We start from the raw sequence: 20,059 nt of genomic DNA, 5'->3' as shown, positions 1-20,059 counted from the left end.
CCTATAGAGGTAATGTGTGAGGGGAGGTTATTCCATATTTTGCCTACTGAGTTGGAAAAAAGGCAGTTACCTGCAGAATTAGTAATTCGAGTTGTGTTGACTTGTAGCTTTTCAGCAGAGCGCAGCTGTTTCAAGTTATTATAGGGGATCAAGAGGTTACTAAGAGCAGGTGTTTTTGATGGTTGATATAGAATGTTATGTGTTATTAAGAGTTGTTGATATATAATCTTGTTATGAAGTTCCAACCAGTGTAAGTGTTTTAAGTTTAGACAGTGGTGAGTTCTGTACTGGGATGCTGTGGCGAAGCGAGCTGTATTGTGGTAGGATGTAGTAAGTTTCTTCAGGTTGCTTTTAGAGAGATTAGTGTAAATAGAGGAGGCATACAGTAGGGTAGAGATAAGATGTGATTGTGCTAAGGTGGTCCGTGCTTCTAGTGTAAGGTAGGGTTTGATTCTGTACAGTGAACCAATTTTTTTTATTAACTGCTTTTATAGTGTTATTGATATGGTAATCATAGCTAAGATTATTATCAATAGTAACACCAAGCAGTTTAGTTGTAGAGTCTGGGGAGATGAGGGAATTATCAGTTGCAGTAATAGAGAAGTTTAGTTGGGAAGATTTGTGGGTAGGTGAGAAAAGTAGTAGTTTTGTTTTCTTGGGAAATATATATATATATATATATGTATCACAATTGTCTCTTTGTGAATTGCTTATCAAGTCTCTCTTCCCAATCCTTTCTAAGCTCCCCTAATTGATTCTTATAATTATTATGCAATATTTTATATGCTTTACTAATTATTCCTTTTTTAACAGCAGCTTCTGTTCTAGATTTTATTAACAACTCTACCAGTGCTGGTCTTTCATTTAGGAGCCCCCTATTTATTTCTCTTTGCCTATACTCTGATATCAGTCCTTGATTGGGAAGGCAATCTCTAACCTGCAGTCCAAATAAATTATTGGCCTCTTCCCATTCTATTAATTTCTCTTTCTAATTATTTGCTCCCAATACCTTGGTTCCTTTGCCCGTTTTCTCCAATACCAGCCCCCTCTTGCCTGTTATCTGTATCCCTGACCACAGTTACCCCTATTGGCCACAGTTACCCCTATTGGCAAAATCTCTTCTCCATTCTCATGCTGGTTTGGTTCTTAGAATGCTCCCTGCTATTTTATGAATATAATACTCTGTATGATTTTGATTGTTCTCCTTAAGAATCTGCATCCAAAATCTCAATCTCTCCATATTTCTTTAGCTTCCTCCCTGTGTTAGCATCTTTCCTTTCCACTTTTAATTATAGTTTTCTGCTTGTGCTATGTATAAGAGCTGTAACTTTGTTGCTCTAAAATGCCCCCTCAAAGTAGGTAATCCTATTCCGCCTTGTTCTGTTGATAGAATCAGCTTATCCCACTTGACCCTTGCTATCTTCCCTTCCCTGATAAAATCCTTCAACTCTTTTTTAATTGCTATCCTCAACTTCTCCTCTGGTTGATAAAGTATGCCTTACCATTGTATAAGACTAAAGGAACTAAAAAAAATTTAATAGCATGTATCTTAGTATCCATATCCATATAACAAAAACTTCCAATTTCTCAATTTTTTTTATTATCTTCTGTTTAGTCTCTTCCCACATATCCTTAACTGCCACCACTGAGTCGTTTCTAATCCATATGCCTAAATACTTCATTTTATCATGTCCCTATAAATATGGGTATTGTTGGACCAATTTGTGTATGGTTACATAATTTACCGCTATTGCCTTTGTTTTAGCTTCATTAGTTTTGTATCCTGAGAAGATCTGAAACGGTCTTAAAATGTTCCACAACACTGTAATGTCCCTTTCTGGGTTTGTCATGTAGGGGATATTGGAAATATTAAGGAGATTACAGGCCTGTTGGCATGATGACAGTGATAATGAAGGGCTGGCTGGTTATTCAGGCAACATCGGTCTCAAGGCTGACAGCCAGTATAGGTTTATGACCAGAAGAAACTGTTTGCCAACCAAAGAAACACAATGCTGCCATCATAATAGGAACCATACAAGGAAAACTGATCATAAAAATTTTATTCTGGTACCTCGGCCTTTTGCCTTTAAGGAATAATACAATGATGAAACCACATCCCTTTATACTCCAGATAGCTAAAAAACACAAACAAAATTCTAGATGACCACTTCATGTTTGGACACGAAGTGAGCAGCTACTAGGCTGTCCAATCTCTACCTTCTGATGTCTCATAAGTGCACCAAGATTCATAATTTGGCCCTCCTTGTGGTTTGACCTATGTACCAACAAGTGCAACTGCAACCACAGTCAGTAATATAAACCACACCGCAAGAGTTGCAGTTGTAGTATTCCTTGGCTGAATACAATTTCCCATTGATTTTGCAACCATTCAAATTCCTAACACGATAACACACTGAACAATTACCACATTGATAAGTATCCACTTTACTACCCGTCTTTGCTTAAATGTTTGTATTGAGTAACTCCTTTAAGTTACTGTATCTGCCATAAGAGAAGATATGTTTAGGAAAAAGGAAACCAACAGAAACAGCCTTACAAATGGCATTCCAAACCTGTTTAACAATTTTCTCCAATGAAGGAGAAAATTTGGAGTATCTCATGACAAAAAAAACAACTTTTCAAAATATTCATCAGTTTCCATATGATTCAAAGCACCCTTAACTTTACAGCGCCCCCCTCCCTGTACCCTCTGTCTGGCCCTGTGTAAAATATGACCGCATATCCTCGAACATCCAAGTATTCATGCACCTCATCCAAATATATGCCCCTAAGTTCCATTCCAGAAGTGTTATTAAAAATTCTTCTGAATTCCCAATATGACAAGGATTCTGTTAAATGGGGGAGGGTGCATGCTGTCCGCATATAAGAAACTGTTGACAGCAGTTGGCTTCCTAAAAGGTTTATGCTGAATTGTCTGCCTACCTTTAATATAAAATTCAACATCCAGAAATGAAATGCTGTGTACCCTGATGCTCCAAGTGAAGTTTAAACCCTGGGGGTTATCATTAACCAGTTGCATGAACCCCAGAAATTTATCTTGTTCACCCTTACAAATAAAAATCAAGTCATCAGCGTATCTTTTATAATATATAACATTGTTCATTCAGCATCATGAACAGGTTCCTATTAGAAGAACGAAACTCCAAAATATCGAATGGCTGTATACGTGAAAATGCCGTTCATCAGTGTGTTTTTTTGTGCGATCACGGTACAGTGAAGATTTGGAAATTTGCCCTTTCCACACTGTAGTGTGATCTCGGAGTTGGTATATAAAATTAGCGGTGGGGGGCACAGCCCCCCACAATAAAGGGTTTGAAGTTCAGCATTTTCACTGTTTACAGCGTTTGATTATATGAACTTTCATTCGTATAATAAAGACCTTCATGAACTGCCTCTCAAAATCCCCCATGTATATTATGGCATATGAGGGGGAAAAAGCTGCCCCCATAGCTGCACCCTTCTTTTGTAGATAGAAGTCATCCTTCCACCTAAAATAATTATGAGTCAAACAAAACAATAAAAGGGCAAACAGAAAGGACGACTGTGGTCCCTCTCCCAGGACTCTGCCTGCAGCTCCCATACCCCACCTTTTTTCTGTGTTGGTATACAAAGCACTTACATCCACCATTGCCCAAAAGTAGCCCAGTTTCCAGTATAAATTATACAAATCTATGCAGACCTCACTGGTGTTCTAAAAGGCATCATGGGCAAATATTTTTTTAAGATGCAAATCCAAAGAGAGATCAACATGTTCTAAATAGGAACCTATACCAGAAATGATAGGTCTACCAGGGGGTTCGTTAAACTCTTATGAACTTTGGGGATGGCATACTAATGAGGGTCCCTAGACTCTTTAATAATTAACTTTTTAACATCCTTAGATTTTAGGGAGCACAACCTCTCCCCACGTTCTACGTTCCAAAATTTCACATAATTCCTAAGTGAAAACTTTGACAGGATTATTGGGCAGTTTATCTTTTTCGAACAGAATCTGATGAGTCATTTCATCATACTGCGTTCTGTCTATCGCTGCCCAATTGCTCCCCTTATCTGCAGGTTTAAAAACAGTCTTGTCCAAATTAGAGCGCAACTTCTGTAATGCTAATCATTCATCTTTACTAATATGATAAGAATTAAATTGACTTAGGAAGGGTCGTAAGCTCCGCTCATCCATTTTGCACACTGTTCTCAAAAACATTAATATGCCTAGGAAGCATGAACATGTTATCAGAAGGTAAATTGGGTAAAGCTAGTCGTCCATAACCTGTGATAAAACCCTCCTTGGTTTCATTTAATTCAGCAATGCCATCATCACATTCTTCAGCATCTAAAACAGCATCATCCTCAAGACATTGAAAAAACATGTATGCTTAAATTCAACAAATCATCATCATTAACCATTGCCATACTATGAATATTATTTACTTGTGAGCTGTATCGCTCACGAAAAAATACCTTCAAATTCTTACTAGAGGGCAAACTTGATCTGAGGTATTTCGGGAGAAGAGAGGATTATGGATAAGGGGACCCCAAGTCTATTGAAGTGGCTGAAGCCGGCTCTGAGGTCTGATCCAGATCCTATAGTTTGAGAAAAGACTAAAATAGACAACACAGATGCACAGTTATGGTGCGTATATATGTTATATATTTATTTATGTATTTAATTTTTGTGATTAAAAGTTTGTTGCTATATAATGATAGTATGATATGTGTAAACAGATGCATTTTGTGCAATTTGAGATGCTGTACGCAGTCCACACCTACAAGATGATATTAGCATTATGTACTAGTATTATAGAAATCTATGAAGCCAGTGAAATGTTGTGTCCTCTATGATTTCTTTCAGTAGAACTACAATCACTGAAAATAGAAATGGCTAAACCAACTTGACTATTTCTAATACTATAAACTTGTGTCCTGCATAGTTGCTTTGTAAGTGCAGCATTACTGTAAATAAAGATTCAATGTAATTTTTTTTTCTTCCACCAGTTACTTCATTTTACTGTCCAGGCATGGTTATTTTTAGAGTGGAGTGGCTGCTGAAGTACTATCCCTGCTACAATGAGTATGTAATCGATGTGAGTATGCTGCTGCCGCCTTCTCTGGGCACTGTCTATTTCCTCAGTGACATTTCTTCTTATACCATTTAATATGAGCTAGTTAGGCATTTGGAATCATTGTGAGTTACTGGCAGTGTTAATGACCTACATTGTAAATACTCTGCAGGTAGGTTGCGTAGCAGAATATACAAATAACTTATGTGTATTGTGTGTACTGTGTAGAAAGCTTTATAGGACAGCATTGACAGGCTTCAGACGGTGTGTTTTCATGTGCAGTAGATAAATATCAGAAAGAAACAAAACTGCCCATGTACTATGGATGGATACACTGTATGTTTCAATATCTTTGTATGGGCATGAATCATTGTATTCTAGAACAAACACTTGAATGTTTGATACTGTCTGCTGAAATAACTGTAATGTTTTTCTCATTGTGTCACTGCTGAAATTCCGAGAACTATAATTGCAAGTCCAGGAATTACCAAAAAAACAACGTGAAACTAACATTCTCACTTATTTAGTACCCCCATCCCCATGTGGGGAGTTTCACCACTACACCTCAGCAACGTTTATACAAACTCTGAGATTGCCATACCTTAGAGGAAAAGGAGCTCTGACAGCATCCTTGGGCTACTGTTTCCAGCCCTAATTTGTTCTTGACTTATAAAGCATTTGAGAGCAAGATGCTAAAGAAACAGAAGTGTCACTGTTCTCTACAGATGTCATACACTGTTTCCATTTAGTTCAGAGTATCACATATGTAGGTATATGTGAAGCATGTATATAGTGGCTGAGACATGAAGGGGAGTTAGCATTATTAGGATCTAATGTATCATGCGATCTTCACTAAGTTCACTAAAAATTATTTTTAAATACAGGCTATATCCAATGCCTCCTCACTCTTTTAGCTTTTTTTTAAACATGAAAGACCTTTATTAAATTCTTGCTTATGACATAAGCAATCATACATTTGTATAAAAGAAAGCAAACTATATTGACATGATTTTAATTGCAAACATTATACATCACAAACCATATTGACATTTTAATTGCAGACATTATACATCCTATCTAACCAATCATTGCCAGTCAAGCATTATATCGCTCATTCAAATCCAGGCTCCTTTTAAAATTCATTCCTCCCCTGTACAGTGGATATAAAAAGTGTACACATTCCTGTCAAAATGCCAGGTTTTTGTGATATAAAAAATGAGACTACAATAAATCATTTCAATACTTTCCCCACCTTTAATTTGACCTATAACCTGTGTAATTCAATTGAAAAACGAACATCTGTTGGGGGAAAAATATAAAAATGTACAAAAAGCTGGTTGCAGTGGTGTATACACTCTTAAACTAATACTTTGTTGAAGCACATTTTGATATTTGTATCCAGAAGGAAGAGGATGGAAGCTTCAACACTAGTCTGGCTGCACATGCAGCTGAGTTTTCTGGACATTTATTTGTGCTTATGGTGCTTCAGCTGCTCACTAGGCATCCTTGGGGTGGTGATGTCAAGAATTTCACTGTGAAGGTGGAGACCAGATGGATAGTGGAATTCCAAGCTGATAAAGGCTATGGCTTGAATGCCATGGTTCCTTTAAGACTTCCGCTGAAAGCAAATCCCTAAGCTTGGTGACGGCCCTTTCTGCTTTCTGTTGCCTGAGTCATTATGCTAAACGTTTTTGTGCTGTAGAGTTATCAAAATCAGTTTCAAAACAGGAAGTTTTCTAAACTCATGCATATTATTGGTGTAATCCCTTATTTTATTTTCAGCATTCTGCAGTTACTTCTCCTCTTGTTCTGTGAGATTCCCCTGTTTTGCAGTACTTTAAATAATTTTGTTTACTTCTTAACCATATCTACCTTTCTTTTATTTCCACCCTATTTTTAAACTCCACTTTAATTTTATCCCACCCCTAACTATAGTTTCAGAAGAAATTTCTGTTTTCTCTAATAGCACCTGAACAATTTCCACTACCCACTCCTCAAATTACTCTCTTTGCAATAGATAGGTGGGAAAGTGCCAGTGTGTCACTTTTATTTCATTAGCCTATGTTTTTATTTTAGTTATTATTGGTGCATGATCTGGAAATAGTTATTGGGTGCGTATCAAGACCTTCAATTATTTTTTTTTTATTTAACATTTGTTTACTGGGAAAGTCTGACTTGGAATGATCCACTTTTCATTGGAGTCCCAGGGAGAAACGCTCCAGACACATGTCTTTGTAAAGTGTGAGGAAATTGGAGCACCTGGAGGAAACCTACAATAACACAGGGAGGACATGCAGACTCTGCACAGAAAGCATTCCAGCTGAGAATCAAACCAGAGAACTTCTTGCTGTGAGGCGACAATACAACCGCTCTACCACTACACCATCATATGCATATGTTCCAGTGAAATGTAAAATTCTGTGTAGCCTAGCCCAGTTTTTTGTATCTTGGGGAGTATGTAAATTCTTTCTGAACTCCTAGTGCTGAATTTACATCTTCCATGCTAAATATTTTCATAAACATCTTCAAAAAACTACCCTCCTTTGTTATATTTTCTCGTCCCCAGACACATTTTCACTGTTGCACATCTAATTCCATTCCCCACCTATAAGAAATATTCCTTTCTGAAAGATGATTATTTCTCCCAGAATTTTCTGAAGCTCCATTATAGCAGTTTTAGGTGGAGTGTAAATACATACCAGTGCAATCCTCCTCCCTTGCCAGTAGCCATTTAGTACTACAAATCTACCATTATTATTTTTTTATCCTCTTCTGTCACAATTGAAGCTCCTGTTGCACTTATTTTCCTGTGTCCCAGGTATTCTGTGGAATAACCATCCTGAAAACATTTCTTTATCAAATTCACATGTTCAGTTCTTTCCAAGTGTGTTTTCTGTAGCATAGCTATTTGCAATCTACATTTTTAATATAGTTCACTACTCTTATTTTTTGTATTCATCTGTGAGACCATTGACATTTATAGTCATTACAGAACACATCATTGTATTAAAATTATTATTCCCATTTTTTACTTATAACAGCTGTTTTATTAAATGTCTAGTTCCAGCTTTTATGTTACATGCATATAATGTTTGGCAGATTGTTCTTTTGTACAGTTGTTTCTTGTATCCATTTGAGCGTATGTCACATCTTACAAAACTTCATTTCTTTTTTTGAAAGACATGAAACAAAAAACAAATACATCCCAGTACCCCCCAACACCTATTAACTTAATAATAACACATACAACTATGTTACATCTTCAAGTATTGAAGTTTTATCCTCCTAATAAGAACAAATATTCTAAACTGACAGCCACACTTACAGGCTTGAGTTAACCTAAAAGAAAGGTTATCCATGCTAAGACACATATGGTGTAAGCCTGTGCTTCAAGTGCAGTCTGAGTTTGTCTTGTCTTTATAGCTGTCTCAGCTGTGTAAACATTTGAATGCTTTCAGGGAACAGTATCTCCTAGCCATTTCTCTTTATAAGTTTGTCAACCTGAAACATGAGGGCCACATACAAAATTGCTACTAAGCATACATTTATTTGCTAGAAGAAAGCCTTATAATACTAAGTATTCTTTTTCGTTTACTTGCTTTCTCTTAAAACATGTTACTAGATCAAGCTAAGGGCCTTAATCCAGTAATTCCCCTATGCAAGAATAAGAAAAAGCACACTCATTTTTATTTTGTCATGCTCTTTTAACTAGACTAAAGAAAAAAACAGGAGCATCTGTTCTACATTAGTATCCCCATTACACTTGAAAATAACTGGGAAAACTTTACAATTTTTAGAGCATGCAAATAAAATCATGCACTAAAAATAGTACCATGAAGAATTTTGTTTTATTTATAGTTAACTTTCCTTTTCTCCTCCTGTTCCCCTCTTTTCAGTATTTTTCCGAACATTAATGACATGAAGTAGAGCATATGCTTTAGAGTTCCTGACAAATTTAACAAAGTCCAAAAAAGTCCAGTTTCACAAATATAATTATTGCTTTGTAATCTCACATTTGTCAATTACCAAGTTACTGGTCTTATTCCTGTTCATCTCCATCTCCCAAATCCTGTCTCTGCTTCATTTCCTATGTACTCACAATTCTTCTTGTCGACTCTTCTGCTTTTTCCTTCTCTCAAGCATTTTCCACTGAAACTTTGGAAAATATTTCACTGGCACAGTCTCTGTGTGGTCTTTATTACCAGAAGAACAAGAAGCAGAATCTCCTTCTGTTTTATAGCTCACTTTTTGATGGACAACCTTAATTCCTCTTTAGCATATACTTCATTAAAAATTATTTTGTTCCTCCAGGGAAGAATATTTTGAAGATAGCTGGGTACAGCAGTTTGAATCTCATGTCTTCTTCTCGACATCCCCTGAATAGTGGGTATAAATTTACTTTTCTGCTTGGTATATAATGAGTATTTTCCACAAACAATCTGCTGTCTCCCATTTTTAGTACTTTGTTTTTCTGCCACAGTTTTGTCAGAATCAACTCCTTCTGCTAGTAGGATTGTATCTTTACTGTCAAAGGTCTAGGTTGCTTTCTCAAGCCAGGTTTGGAGCATGCACATGATGTGCCCTTTCAGTTAACATCATCTGATGTAGAATAGTAATCCAGTTGCTTATTTGTGCTGTTATAAAATTAATACAGTCTGTTCCTTCCAGCTTCTTTGGTACAACAGAAAATTTCAGGTTTTTCCTATGTGCTCTGTCCTCTAATTTTATTATTTTTTGAAACATCTCATCTGATGTTGTCAGTCTTCATTCATTCATAACCGTTGGGTTTCAGTTCCATCCTTGGAACTGACTCAGCTGATATAACAAGCTTGTGCCAGCCAGAAACTCTTGAGCTAAGGTTACCCATAGTGCCTCTCTTCCTATCGCTCCAGATCTCGTTTTCCGCATAGAGTTTCAAGACTTGTCAAGCCTGCTCTCAAGCTAAGTGTTGATGTTTTTTTCACGGTTTCACTAATTTTTGTATCTTAAACCTTGTTATTTCTAGATGTTTTTCATGTGTAATATTAAACTAGTGTGCAAGTGCTGTTTATCTTCCCTTATTACCATTTTCGGTATTACTTTTTTTACCATAGTTGGTATTGGCTCCTCCCTTACCCCCCCCATGTCTGGTAATTCCTTAATACCATCGCTGGTATCCTTCCCCTCCTCTTCCTTTTCTACCGGGTATTTCTGCGTTACCACTGTTGGTACCTAAAAAAATCTGTTTGCTTTGCTGTCCTCTCTATCACTGTGTGTTTGTATGGGTGATCTCGTGAATAACCTTCAGTCTGGTAATTTGTTTTTTTTTCGACATGGCTGACAAAAAAGGTACCACAGGTTTTAAACAGTGTGACAAATGTGGCAGGAAGATGCCTAACTCTGATTACCATATATTTTTGAGAGTGCCATATCTACAGGTCCAACCTCCGTGCGAGCTCTGTAAGGGCTTTAGTGCCCATACCATAGCAGAGCGTAGGAATGAGTTAATCTTAAAGGGTTTATTAAAAAAAAACTTTTTCAGAGTCTTTGTCTGAGATGAAGGTGTCAAAACCTCCTAAGAAAGAAACAAAGAGGAGCCATTTGGTTCCAGCATCTCCTCATTCATAGGAACAGAAAACTTCTAAAGCCAGGTTCATACTGAACCAAAGACTAAATAACCTAAATTGGCACCAATGTCTGTCTCTGCATCGTAGCCTAAGACTTCATCCTTGATGCTGTTGTTGACTACGGACCTGACTACTACAATCACCATGGTACCGACTCCTTCCACGGTACCTCAGACCCCCTCGGCACCAACAATAGCTTCCCCATTGAAATTGGCGACTTCCCCTCCATCACAACCTTTTGGTCATTTGACAATGGTGCCAAAGGTCAAAACCCTAGCCAGGACTTAATATTCCCCATCCATTGATCCCTTTGTCTGACAGCAGCTCAGTCCCTTGATTGACCAACCAGAATCTCCATTGGGGATGTCCATTGTTATCACCAGGAACCTTTCAAAGCTTGATGCAGTGAGACTTGTAGATCAGCTCTTAGTGGCCAGAGGCATTCAAACCCTATCTAGGACCTCCCTACCATTTGGAGCCAAGTTTTTTTTTCTCCACAGACTCCCAACTTATCTTCCTCCTTCAACCTCCCCACAGGATTTGGAGCCCGTGATGCTGATGCCCCTCCCGGTGCCAGCTTTTTCGGTACTGTTGGTGGATCTCTCAGTGGTTCCAGAATCTACTCTGTGGAGTTCGACTCAGTTGAAGCCATCCCACCCATGGGACCATGACTTGGCTGCGCCAGCACCAGGATCCCTAGTGTGGCACCGAGTTTTTTTTTCCATGGCACCGTCTACGGTTATGGTTACTTTGACAGCTTTGAGTCCTCTTGCGGCATCTTCTCTGGAGGTGGGCTCGTTGGAGCAGGGTGTGACTCTGGTTCTGAGGTGGTCTTTCTCTGTTCTGGGCTCCCATCCCTCTTCATGTGGGCCTGCCTTCCAGATTAGGGAGAGAGCACTCACCTCAGTAGGCTCACAGTTGGCACTCTTGGGCTGGAGTGTCATATATGTGTGTCCTTTGGCGTGCAGCTGTCACAGTCTACTACACTGGGGCAGCAGGCATGGGAGCAGCAAGATACCCTACTGCAGGGTACCCTCTCTTCGGAGTCCTCTTCAGACCTCCCCCTGATGAGCCACCCCATAAGAGATCATACAAGAGGAAGCACATTGAGTCACCAGAAGAATCTCTCACCAAAGACAGGGATTTCAATGAAGGGGAGGGGTCTTCATGGTCGCCCCCTGAAGATGTCTCCTTTGGAGACAAACTAGAGATATTAAAACAGAGGGGTGACTGGAAGCCCATCAACCCTTCCTCTGAGGCATCTTTCCTCTTGCAGGCTTTTCTGTGCCTGACCCTCTATTTCCTGGGTGACCCAGCCTGCAGATGAGTTAGTCAAGATCATCTTACTCGTGCTTGGAAGGCCTCTGACACCACTGGGCCAATCCCCCAAAGACCTGACAAAATACTCTTCCCCCCAGAGGTTCAACCCCACTGGTCCAAGGGTTTGGCAGTAGATGCTATGGTGATGTTGGCGGCCACAGAGAAGGAACTCACAGAAGAGAGTCCTACTCCAAAACCGAGAGTCTCAGACGTTGGACAGATTAGGGAAGCGAGTTTATGATTCAATGGCATTTGCCATACGGTCATTGAATTGTTTGGCACATTTTACCCCTCTTCAAAGGGACCTGTTGACAGAACTCTCAGGAATATTATCAGAAGCAGTGTAGACGAGGTACATGACAAGGTAGCCTCCAGGCTTTGCCGCCCTAGAATCCATCTCTATCTCATCCATGCGGTTGATTGCACATACAACCAAAGGGGCGGCCAGATCAGTGGGTGCAGGAGTTGTCATGAGACGTCATGCCTGGATGCGCCTGTGTAACTTCACAGACCTCTTCAAGTATTCCTTCGTCAGTGCTCCCTTTGATGCTTCTCTCTGTTTGACCCAAAAGTTAGACACATTAGCTAGGTGTGAGAATGATGGAAACACCCTGTCTGCTGTAGGCGTACATTTTTCCACTCCTCAACAATCCTATACCAGGAATCAGAGAAGTGGAAAGATGTGGTTCAGGAAGTCCCAAGGACCTTTTCATAGCACACGTGGCAAGTCCCCCCCTGGGACAGAGGGGGGAACCCATCATGAAGAAGCCCCTCCAGTGGCAGAGCAGGCCAGTATAACCAGGGCTCCAGGGATTCCTTCTCTGGGCAGCCCTATCAGCGGTCCTGAAGAGCTGCCCAATTGCTTGCCTCTGGAGGCAGTCGGGGGATGATTCTGTGTGCACCACTTAGTCTGGCATTCAGTAACATCAGATTCCTGGATGCAGATGATAATTACCAGAGGTTACCATATCCCTTTTGATCTTTATCAAAGACTGAAAAGGCGAATCACCGACGTTCCACCCAGTCAGAGGGATGAGCTTAAGAAATTCTAAAGCTGCTCAAAAAAAGAATCATCCAAAGAGTCCCACCAAACCAAATAGGATCCGGATTTTACTCAAGGTCCTTTTTAGTGCCAAAAATGACAGGGGACTGGAGGGCCAGTCCTACACTTCAGTATCTTGAACAAGTTTGTCAGGCAGGCAAAATTCTGGATGGTCACAGTTCAGTCTGTCCTTCCATTTCTGGAAAAAGATGATTGGATGTGCTCGATAGATCTTCAAGATGTGTGTGGTCTGCATTTAATTTTGATTTGAAGCTCTTTATTTAAGGTTTGATCACTTCTGTTTGTATCTTATTGTAGTATTACATTTGTTTTGTTTTAAGTTTTCTGTTCTTTTGGAGCTTTGAGTTCCCCACCCACCCGGTCCTTGTTGTGTTCTTAAATTTGTTCGCTTTTGAGTTACCTACCCCTATTATAAATCTCATTTTGGACACTCCTCCCAGTCCCATCTCATCAGCTTATTCTACTGAGTAGAGAGAGATCATTTGGGAAGCCCACCCCCTTAGTTTATCAACCTTAAATTATCGTGTTTCATCCCTTCCCACTTAACCAAAAAAAAATTGCACTTTATTCATCTGCTTTTACTGTGTGTGTTTCTTCCTACTTTATTACTTTATTTTGCTTTTGATGCCTGCTCTTTAAAGTACTCAGCTGTGTTAGTTTATTCTAATGCATTTATTACTGCTTGTTAGTGACCTGATTAAAGTGTAACTGTTATTCTAAGCCTTTTGGTTTAAGTACTTGGGCTTGAGAGCAGTTTTTTTACATTAAAGGAGAACAACGGGATATGAAAGCAGATTGCTCAACCTGCTGTCTCTTTTAGTCCCTCTTATTTGATCCTGCCTAATGAAATCCTCCCCGCAGCTTTTAAAAATAATCTACTCTACTGTTTTACCTCCTAGGCATCCTGCCTTTCCATACTATTTTACTTTCATTTTGAATCACGCTGTAGAAAAACCTGTAGCTGACATCAGGACTACTACACTTCTGCAGTAGTTAACGAGCAGTTTCCTCCCACAGACTCGCGTCAGCACTTCCCATATTTGCATGCTCTATGGAAGTAGTCAGTGAACCTCCCACATAGTGATGTCAGAGCTGTCTTGTCCGGCCCACTCCAGTAGCCTAAGAACAACGAATAGCTGCTGTGTGGAACTCCCTTTCTTTGTAAATGTGTCGTACCGACTCCGTTCTAGTGAGGGACTTCTGGAAAGCTTGCATCTTCTCCTGCATTATTTTTTTTTACTAAGGTAAGTCTTCTTAGTGAAATAAAACTGTACAGGTAGCCCATGTTTGTCTGCATTGGTAGCCCTGATTTTTAGGCCTCAATAAATTTTCTAAAGAATGTGGTCAGACTTTATTTTTTTTCGGTGCCACATGCTTCACTGATTTATTGCTGCATTTTTCCTTAGAATGGTTTGTGTACTGTTTTTTCCTGCTGCTGGCTTTCAGTTGAAGGGCTGTTTACTCTTTACTGCTGCTACATTTGTAAGTGCGGGTAAGTGTTTTCTTTTAACGGTTGTCTGTGTGAATGTTTAGAGTAACTGTAATTGAATGCTGCTGTTTATGTCCGAGATTCTGCTGCCTATTTTCCCCAAGTACCATGCTGCCAAGTGAATGCAGACTTTGTTTTTAAATGCTTCTGTTTTTTTCTGAATTTTTTTCCTCTGTTGCTTTCTTTTTTGTTCTGGCTGCCGATTATAGTGGCGTGGAGCCTTCAGACAGAGTGCGACTGCTAGTACGAGTCAGTGTTGAGTGAGTAAGGTCCATGTGAGTGACTGTTGAGGTCCGTGTGATTGACTGCTGCTGTTTTGTCAGCCTGCTGCCTATTTCCCCCCCAAGTCCCATGCTCCCGAGTTAATGCTTGATTCATTGTAAATCCTGCCATTTTTACCCCCCCCTTTTTTTTTGCTGCTTGTATCGTAGTGTCATGCTGCATTCTTCCTGTTGTTCTGTTTTAATGTAAAACGACTAATCTGAAGCCCCAGTACAGGCTTAGAATAACAGTTACACTTAATCAGGTCACTAACAAGCAGTAATAAATGCAGTAGAATAAACAAACACAGTAGAGTACTTTAAGTACTGCAAGTCCGAGTGGGTGTTGAGGTCCGGATGTGTGTGTATGAATGGCAAAAGGAAGCAATTATATCTGCATGCTGACTTTTCGCTCGCAACTACGTGCCATGCTGGTGTGCGTGAGCAAATACTGCAGGCCTTGTGAGTTTGTGTGAATGCAAGCAAGGGTGTGTGTGTGTATGCAAGCAAGGGGGTTAGTGTGAATCATACCTCTCCACTGTACAGATTTTCACCGAATGTACAGAATTTTGCTTCATATTTTTGATATGTTTTTCATACAATTGTGGTTTTACTGGCAAATTAGTGGCAAATCATTAAAAACTGAAGTTAGAAAATGTCAGGGTTTTGAATTTCAGACTTCATACCATTCATAGAATACATACTACTGCAAAACGTGTTCTCTCAACTTTCTAAATTTGTAAGAGCAATATTACAGCAACTGAATCCATATAATTGGGCCTGTGTCTCAATTTTATTAATGGCTTTGTCCATATTTCTTGCTCTGAAAATGTTTAGAGGTATGGTGTGAGTGTAGGCAAGGAGCACGTGAGTGTGTGAATGCAAGCAAAGTGGGTGGAAGTGTGTGTGTGAACGCAACCAAGGGGGGGGGAGGGAGTCGATCATACCTCTAAACTGTACAGATTTTCGCCAGATGTACAGAATTTTGTCATGTTTTTGATATGTTTTTCATATAATTGTGATATTACTGGCAAATCTTTAAAGACTGTGTGTGTACAAATGCAAGCTTTGGGGAGTGTGTGTGTGTGTGTGTGTGTGTGTGTGTGTGTGTGTGTGTGTGTGTGTGTGTGTGTGTGTGTGTGTGTGTGTGCAAGCTGGGGATGTGTATGTGAATGCAAGCTGGGGATGTGTGTGTGAGTGCAAGCTGGGGATGTGTGTGTGAATGCAAGCTATGGGGGTGTGTGTGAATGCAAGCTATGGGGGTGTGTGTGAATGCATGCTATGGGGTGTGTGTGAATGCAAGCTATGGGGGTGTGTGTGAATGCAAGCTATGGGGTGTGTGTGTGTGAATGCAAGCTATGGGGGAGTGTGTGTGTGTGTGTGTGTGTGTGTGTGCAAGCTATGGGAAGGGTATGTGAATGCAAGCTATGGGGGGAGTGTGGGTGTGTGAATACACGGGGGTCCTGTTTGAATGGAAGGGGCACATGTCTGTGTGTGGATGCAGGCCAAGGGGACCTGATTGCAAATTTTATCTCTCAACTGGGCAGATTTTTGCAGTTTCTGGTGCTTGTGCATACATGGATAAACCTGATTGAATGAGTGTCGTTGGGGGGGGGGGGGCACCTTTAATTTTTGTGCTTGTGCATACATGGCCAAAGTACACAGGGGCTCCTTGAGTGAAATGCTTCATTTTGATGTAATTTTGTGATTACTAAGCATACGAACAGACTAGTGAAGACATCACTGGGGAAAATGGTTTGTTTTTTTGCTTGTGCATATATGGACAAATTAAGTGAACCTTGGAGAAATTTTTCATTTTGATGTCATTTGGTGGTGTTTGTGCATACATGGACATAGTACTGAGGGTTCTTGGTGGAAATATTTAATTTTGGTGCTTGTGCATACGTGGAAAAGTAATTAAGGGAACTTTGGGAGAAATTATTCATTTTTATGTCATTTGGTAATGCTTGTGTGTACATCAGTAGACCTACTGAGAGGGTTGTTAGGGGAAATGTTTCATTTTCGGTGCTTGTGCAGACATGGACACACCTCACTGAAGGGGTCATTGGAGAAAATGTTTTTATTGGTTTGGCTTCCTTAGACAAAGTAATGAAGGGGTCATTGGGGAAAAATGTTTAGTTTTTGTTTGCCAGTACATGAACAGAGTATAAAAGGGATCCTTGGGGGAAATGAATTGTTTGGATGTCATATGATGCAATTCAAACTGACTAATGAAGAATTCTTTGTGCAAAATGCTTTATTTTAGTGCTTGTGCATACATGGCCAAAGTAAACAAGAGATCCTGGGGGGAAATGATTCATTAAGATGTAAAGGTGTGCTTACTATGCACTGACAAGATTACTGATCAGGTTGTTGTGGAAAATGTGTTATTTTTTTGATTGTGCACACATGGGAAAGTAAATAAGGGAACATATGGAGAAATTATTAATTTTTGTCATTTTGTAATGCTTGTGTATGCATGGACAGACTACTGAGAGGTTGTTGGGGCAAATGTTTCATTTCTGCTGCTTGTGCATACATGGACAAAGTGCCCTAGGATCCTTAGGGTGAAATTATTCATTTAGAAATAATTTTTTGCTTACTGTGCATTGAAAAACGAGTACTGAAGATGTTGTTTTATTTTTGTGCTTGTCCATACATGGACAGATTACTGAGAGGGTTGTTATGGGACATGTTTCTTCTTTGGGGCTTGTGCATACATGGACAAAGTGCACACAAGGGATTCTTCGTGGGGAATTTTTAATTTAGATGTAATTTTGTGCTTACTGTGCATTGACAAGATTACAGGTGGTTGTGGAAAATGTTTTATTTTTGTGATTGTGCACACATGGAAATGTCTTTAAGGGAACATATGCAGAAATGATTCATTTCTATATCAGTTTATAATGCAGGTGTATATATGGACAGACTACTGAGAGAGATGTTAGGAGTAATCTTTCATTTTGGTGCTTGTGCATACATGGACAAACCTGACTGAAGGAGTAATTGGAGAAAATGTTTATTTTTATTCCTTGTGCTTACATAGACAAAGTAATGAAGGGGTCGTTGGAAAGCAGTGTTTAATTTTTGTGCTTTTGCATACATGGACAAAGTGTTCAAGTGATGCTTTGAGTGCAGTGATTCATATTGATGTAATTTAGTGCTTTCTATGAATACAAACAGACCACTGAAGAAGTTTTTGGGGAAAATACTTAATTTTGGTCATTTGTGCATAGATGACATTAAGGGACCCTTCCGGGGCATGATTCATTTTCATGTTATTTGGTACTGCTTCTGCACACATGGACAAAGTAATTTAGGCAACCGTAGGGAAATGATTCATTCTGATATCATTTGGTGGTGCTTGTACAGACACGGACAGACTACTGAGAGGGTTGTTAAAGGGATGGTTTGACTTTTGATGCTTGTGCAGACATGGACAAACCCGACTGAAGGGGTTATTGGAGACATGTCTTTTCATTGCGTGTGCATACACTGACAAAGTTATGAAGGGGTCGTTGGGGAAAAATGTTTACTTTTGGTGCTTGTGCATACATGGCCAAAGTACACAAGGGGTCCTTCAGGGAAATGCCTCATTTTTATGTTATTTGGTGCTTACTATGCATAAAAACAGACTACTGAAGCTGCTGGTGGAAAATGTCTTACTTTTTCTGCTTGTGCTTACCTGGACAAAGTAATTTAGGCAACCTTGGGGATATGATTGGTTTTGATGTCATTTGGTAGTGCTTGTGTGAACCTGGACTGACTCTAGAGTGTTTGTTGTTAGGGGGAATGTCACATTTTTGGTGCTTGGGCAGATAATGGAGAAACCTGACTGAAGGGTTTCTTTTTATTCCTTGTGCATACATAGACAAAGCAGTGGAGGGGTTGTTGTGAAAACTGTTACATTTTTGTGCATTGGCAGACTAAGTGTTGGGGAATGTTTAATTTTTGGTGCTGGTGGACAAACCTGAGTGGAGGGTTCATTGCAGAAAATGTGTCTTTTTATTGCTTGTGCTTACATAGACAAAGTAATGAAGGGGTCGTTGGCAAAACTAATTGTTGTGCTTTTGCAAACATGGTGAAAGTATACATGGGATAACTGGGGGGGGGATGAATCAGTTTGATGCAATTCTGGGCTTACTAAGCATACAAACAGACTACTGAAGAAGTCCTTGTGGGTAAGATGCTTTATTTTTGTGTTTGTGCATACATGGACAAAGTAATTGAGGGAAACTTGGGGGAATTGATTCATTTTTATGTCATTTGGTAGTGCTTGTGCATTGATGGACAGACTAATGAGACGGTTGTTTGGGAGAAATCTTTCATTTTTTTGTTCCATGTGTATACATGGCAATACCGGACATGAAGGGGCAGTGGAGAAAATGTCTTTGTATTGCTTGTGCTTACACAGACAAAGTAATGAAGGGGTCACAGGGAAATTTTACTTTTAGGGGCTTGTGCATACATGGACCATGTGCCTAAGGGATCTTTCGGGGAAATTATTCATTTGGATGGCATTTGCAGCTTACTATGGATTACAACACACTAATGAAGTGATTGGAGAAAAATGCTATATTTTTGAGATTGTGCATTCATTGCGAAGTACATAAGGGATCCTTGGGGAAAATAATTCCTTTGGATGTCATTTGATGGTGCTTCTGCATACATGTACAGACAACTGAGAGAGTTGTTAGGGGTGCTGCTTCATTTTTGGACAAACGTGACTGAAGGTGTCATTATAGAAAAAGCTTCTTTAGATTGGTTGTGCTTCTATTAACAAGTAAAGGTGTTGTTGGACAAACGCTTCATTTGTGTGCTTCTACATACATGCCAGAAGTACACAAGGCCTCCTTGTGGGAAAAGATTCCTTTTCCTGTAATTTGGATGCTTACTATGGATTACAACACACTAGTCATGAAGTCGTTGCTGAAAATGTTTACTTGTTCTGATTGTGTACTCATTGAAAAGTAAATAAGGGAACCTTGGGGGAATATGACTCATTTTCATGTATTTTGGTAGTGCTACTGCATACATGGACTGACTAGTGAGAGGGTTGTTTGGGCAAATTTTTCATTTCTGGTGCTTGTGCTTATTTGGACAAACCGGACAGAATGGGTCATTGTAGAAATCATTTTTTACCGCTTGTGCTTACATAGACAAGTAATGAGGGGCTCGTTGGGGATGCGCGTTTCAGTTCAATGCTTGTGCATACATGGATAAAGTAATTAATGGAACTTTTGGGA

At 39.5% G+C, this 20,059-nt stretch overlaps 1 protein-coding gene across 3 annotated transcripts in view; it reads left to right on the top strand.

The window, feature by feature from the left end:
* TMEM87B (transmembrane protein 87B) overlaps nt 1–20,059 on the top strand; it is a 1,440,625-nt gene that overhangs the window by 242,040 nt on the left and 1,178,526 nt on the right. For all 3 annotated transcript variants that reach the window (XM_044078977.1, XM_044078974.1, XM_044078964.1), the window contains exon 3: nt 5,011–5,099. In XM_044078977.1, coding sequence (XP_043934912.1) covers nt 5,011–5,099 — 89 coding nt within the window. The remainder of the gene's footprint in view (nt 1–5,010; nt 5,100–20,059) is intronic.

The sequence above is a fragment of the Protopterus annectens genome, chromosome 1.part1, assembly GCF_019279795.1.
Source record: "Protopterus annectens isolate FY-2018-M chromosome 1.part1, PAN1.0, whole genome shotgun sequence".
Taxonomy (NCBI): domain Eukaryota; kingdom Metazoa; phylum Chordata; order Ceratodontiformes; family Protopteridae; genus Protopterus; species Protopterus annectens.
This window is presented reverse-complemented; position numbering and strand designations above follow the sequence as displayed.